Here is a 5175-nt window from a genome sequence, read left to right on the forward strand (position 1 = left end):
GGAAAGGATAAGCTGAAGGCTGAGAAAGTACCGGAGTCTAACTCTTCCACTGACGTGTGCCCGTTCACACCAGCTGTGGAGTTAGCAGTTGTCCCCTAAAAAATGTATGTGCATGCAGATCCAGAAAAAAAGTCACAGAGCTGAAAAATGAATGGGGTATCACAGACTTAAGGAAACTTTCAGGGGTCTGCACTAACAGTTGCCATTAATGGGATGTCTTCCTGCTTTTACAGGTCTTGAGAATTAGCACAGAAGTCTTGAACCAAAATGCCCATGTTAGGTGACTGATACATTTTTGTTGTTAAATGTTTGGTCACTTAGAAGATGGTGTCAAACCGATTGGAGTTCAGCACATTTATTAACAGTTTGTGTCCTCCAGTGGAGCATTGTAATAATCATAGTGTTAACACCTAGAGCTTTTCCGTGTTTTTCATCCCTAGAAAGAGGATCAGGACCACTCTCCCTGTTTTAGAAGGAAGAGTGAAATAGTCACAGAACGACGCAATGACCTGGTCAAGATAACGCTGCAAGCCACTGCAGTACTGGTTAGATAAATGCCAGGGGTCCTGTATCCTGGGAGAGCACTTACCCTGCTTGGCCCCACACTGGATGTGCTCAGGAGGAGGTGGCTCAGAGTGGTACCAGTTGCACCAGTAAATGGCCAGTGGCTTGACAGGTGCAATGTCTGCACCAGGGAAAGGAAAGTCTTCCCACTTCAGTCAGCACATGAAAATTAACCATTTTTTATTGAGTTAAAATTCTTAAGAAAGCATTGCATTTAAGGCAAGATATGGAGAAATCAAGACACTAATTTTCTGTCCTTTTTTTTTTCAGTTTGAACCTAAAGGAGTTTTGTGCCGAGAAGCAGTGAATGATTGTGATATTGCAGAGAACTGCACAGGAAATTCCAGTCAGGTGATTTTTATATCTTCTATCCAAGAGATGAAAAAACCCACCTGTAGTCTCTCAATCACTGTGAATGTTACTGTTTTATATAGTAAGGTGTGTAAGAATTGTATTAAACCTGCTGATACTGAAAAAAACCAGCATGATACTGAAATAATTTTGCATATGACATTTGTTGTATGCTTTGCTTCCATGCTTGTCTGATCTATGATCTATTAGTTATTTTCTCTTTCTATAGTGTTCTCCCAATATTCATAAAATGGATGGATATTCATGTGATAACAAGCAGGTAATTAGCATGTCAATTTGTATTACATTCTTTCTGCTTTTATAGATTGCTTTTTATAGATTTTGGTTTATAATCTTTGGAAGTCACCTGGTACAGTTCTACTGACATTCCTAAGTTTTGGGTGTTAGTTATATTTTGGAGCCAAGTATTTAAATGAACAGAAAGCAGAATCATGTATTAGTTGACTCAACAGAAAGCATGTGACAAATCTGTATATTAAACAAATATGTATTTTTGACAATCAAGTTATTTGAAACTTTTTTTGGTATCCTTTCTTTCTAGGGTATTTGCTTTGGAGGAAGATGTAAAACCAGGGACCGGCAGTGTAAATATATCTGGGGTGAAAGTGAGTGAATGTTATTGTTTCTAAGTTGGTTGTCATTCATGTGGCTTGAAAGATTATCTTAGCCGAGAAAAAAATATGGAAGAGACATACTCAGAACCATTAAAACCAGCTGGGACTGTGTGTCCCTCTCCCTCTTCCCTCCTCATTTTGTCTTTCCATCCTCCTTTCCAGCTCTTTCTCTAGTGTTGGTTAACTTACTCATGGTTATTCTGAAGTCTTAGGTTTATCTTCTCATTAATAACCACCTAGGAAGCCCATACTCATATTTACTGTTTTATTTTAGTGGCTTCTGGACATTTTGGACCAATAAACCCTGGTCAATCTGAACAAAATCTTAAAACAGTCCTGTGGTGCCAACATAAACCTTTTCATTGAGAACACTGTGCAGAGTTTCCCAGGCCACCTGCAGACCATTGGTATTGCAGTTCACAGATTGGGAAGCTCTGCTTGCTTTGATTGTGCATGGCCATTTCCCAGGACCTGGCTTTTCAAAGTCCTCATCATCTCAGAAGAGATTTGTTTCTGGTTTTAGAAGTGACAGCTGCTGACAGGTACTGCTATGAGAAGTTGAATATTGAAGGGACTGAGAAAGGAAACTGTGGAAGAGACAAGGACTCTTGGATACAGTGCAATAAACAGTAAGTTGATCCATTTATAAAACAACTTGTATGAGATTTTTATCCCTGATGCAGTTCTTTAGCTGGCATGAAGAGGCTCAAAAAGCCTCTGTACAGAACAGACTTCTCCTGGCCTTTTTCTGCAGTCCTTGGTACAGGAAATTCTGGAGGGAGAGGAGTGTTGAGAGGAAGTGATCTCTGTCAAGGGAGCACCATCTGAGGTTTGGGAGCACTTGGACCAAAAGTGGTCCTAGTACCAGTCCTAGGCTTAGCAGTGAAGAGGAGAGCAGCCTGTGGTTTCATGTCTCAGTGTGGTGGTCACCTTTTGTGCTGTGCCATTGCATTGCTAAGTCGTGTTCAGTTTTCATCGTACTGTAACCCTCCACATCTTTTCCTGCAAGTTGCTGCCTAAACCATCGGTTCACATTCTGTATTTATGCAACTGATTATTTCTGCCTATTTCTGAACCAGTCCTCATCAAACTGCACCCTGGTTTTTCAGATGAGCTCTCCATTCTGTCAAGGCCATTTGAATTCTAGTCCTGCCTACAGGTGAACTAATGTCCTTTGCCACCTTTCTGTGCAGATTTGATAACCTTACTTTTGTTCCATTACAAATTCATGAGTAAAAAATATTCAGTGATATGGGAGAGGCCAGGCAGCGCACAAGTTTCTGCACGAGTTGTGAAGTCCCTGCAACAGTTGAATTAAACTTGGTGTCCCTAGTTCCCTTACATACGTGTCCCATGAGAGTTTGTTTAAAGCCGGTATCTACTGCTTCTCCTCTACGGGCCAGTTACTGTATCTTAATAGGTTAATAAATCAATTTGATGTGGTTTGTTCTTGACAGCTCCCTGCTTGCTATTATTCAGAGCATTTTTGATAATACATCTTAAAGAAGAATCTTTTCCCAGTCTAAGCTCTGAGGAGAATAATTTTCTTGGGAAGCAAGACATTATTTATGGGAGTTACTGTCGGTGGGAGAAAAGCAAGGAATAACAAACATGTTACAAAGCAAGTGAAGAAAAACACTTTTTTTTGACTGTCCTTTTTCACTGAATTTTATTTTCAGTGAGTATCTGTTTATTCTCTCAATGTAGGGATGTGCTTTGTGGATACCTTCTGTGCTCCAATATATCCAGTGTGCCCAGACTTGGAGAACTTGATGGTGAAATCACATCGTCAATCTTGCAGTTTGGAAAAGTGTACAATTGCAGGTAATTGGAAATCCTGAAAACAGAACTGAGACAATAAATATCCATCTTGCATGGAAAAGCAGCTCTCTCATTCCTAAGTGGGGAACAACTGTTTCCATTAATATTTTTTTTCCCTATTAACACATAACCATTATTCTAGCTCAACCTTTGTTAAGCGTCAGGAACTTGACTGCATGTGGGGAGCGCAGCTGTTTTGCAGTCCCCTCTGTGTAGTAGTTAATTTTGCCTGTAGAGACATAATGCTCTTCTCTGGCCTGTTGATTTTACATTCTTTAATGTTTGCGAAGTACTTAATGTACTCAAAATACTTAGACATGTGCCTGCACTGCCAAAGCTAAATGGCAGCTTAATACATTGCCATATGTTAGCTGAATCCCAATTATAGACCTGGTGTGTTCTCATGGCTTCACACAATTGTAAGATGAAACAAAGTCCTACACAAGTAAACTCAAAACACTGAGTTGCATCGAACACTAGCTCTTACACAGGAAAAATGCTCTTTGTTTTCACCGTTACTTTTGTTTGATGTAGATACACTGCATTATGGTTTGTCACGTTAGGGCCAGTGAGATAAATAAGCCAATACTTAACTCTTTTCTGGTTCTGGGCATGGTATAACGCAGCCAGAAGTGAAGGCAGCAGCCCAGAACCCAGTTTCTCTAGCAGTCCTATCTAATCACAGCACAAGTCTCCAGGGTCCTCTTGGTTGTCTTGTAGTGGCGGCCACGTGAAGCTCGATGAAGAGACGGACCTGGGCTATGTGGAGAACGGGACACCGTGTGGGCCCAACATGGTGTGCCTTGACCATCGCTGCCTCCCTGCTGAGGCCTTCAACTTCAGTACCTGCCCAGGCACCACAGACAGCCAGATTTGTTCAGGACACGGTGTATGTTCTTGTACTCTTTAATCCTTTTGTCTGTTTTGAAAAATAGCTGAGTATCTGGTGGTGTGTAGCTAGTGTAGCTAGACCTTTCAGGACGCCGGCAGTGTGACTCTAGAAGTTTTATACTGGAGAAGCTTTTGAAAAGGAAAGGGGGAGGAGGCACATAAATAAACATCATGCATACCAGTCAAGGCATCTTAAACAATGAGTCACAGTAAGTATGTGTTAGTTTTGCAAAAATTTTATCAATCAGTTCTTTTGCTATCACTTCTGCTAACTTGATATTCCCTCAGGCAATGCGCTGGAGAATATAAAGGTTTAAGAACTGAGAAACTTGGGTGTCTGTTCTTCCACATGCTCTTTTTAATTCCCTCTGTATTATGTCAACAGCCAAGAAGGTTCATAAAGTCATGGGATTTTGGTGGCTGAGAGTTACTTTGCTCTGGAGAAGAGGGCAGTGAGCTGGCTCTTGGCTAGTGGCAGCTTCTCTGCTTTGTGCCCGGCCTATGGCCCCGGCGAGTCCCTTAGTCCCTCACATAGTTTGAAACCGTGTCCAGGTCCCTACGGCTGAGCTGAGACCAAAGTAGTTGTTCTTTCATAATGTCTTTTGTCTTTTACACTGCACTAAACCTCCTTCTTTTTTCTGAGATAAACCACTTCATCGTATGTTGAAAAAATGAAGTCACTGAGGTTCAGAGTCTCCCAGAGGAATTATAAATGGCTCTATTAAATATATATTACATTCAAATGTATTATGGTACTTAATCATAGAATCATAGAATCATAGAATGTTTTGGGTTGGAAGGGACCCCTAGAGGTCATCTAGTCCAACCCCCCTGCAGGAGCAGGGACACTGCTAACTAGATCAGGCTGCTCAGAGCCCCGTCCAACCTGGCCTTGAATGTTTCCAGGGACGGG

General features: G+C 41.3%; 1 protein-coding gene across 1 annotated transcript in view; it reads left to right on the forward strand.

The window, feature by feature from the left end:
* ADAM22 (ADAM metallopeptidase domain 22) overlaps positions 1-5175 on the forward strand; it is a 62310-nt gene that overhangs the window by 24235 nt on the left and 32900 nt on the right. Inside the window, exons 13-18 of the mRNA XM_035897105.1 lie at positions 835-915; positions 1145-1195; positions 1478-1541; positions 2074-2179; positions 3258-3374; positions 4092-4260. Of these exons, the coding sequence (XP_035752998.1) occupies positions 835-915; positions 1145-1195; positions 1478-1541; positions 2074-2179; positions 3258-3374; positions 4092-4260 (588 nt within the window). The remainder of the gene's footprint in view (positions 1-834; positions 916-1144; positions 1196-1477; positions 1542-2073; positions 2180-3257; positions 3375-4091; positions 4261-5175) is intronic.

This window comes from Egretta garzetta, unplaced genomic scaffold (genome assembly GCF_000687185.1).
Source record: "Egretta garzetta isolate BGI_Z169 unplaced genomic scaffold, ASM68718v1 scaffold30, whole genome shotgun sequence".
NCBI classification, from domain to species: Eukaryota; Metazoa; Chordata; class Aves; order Pelecaniformes; family Ardeidae; genus Egretta; species Egretta garzetta.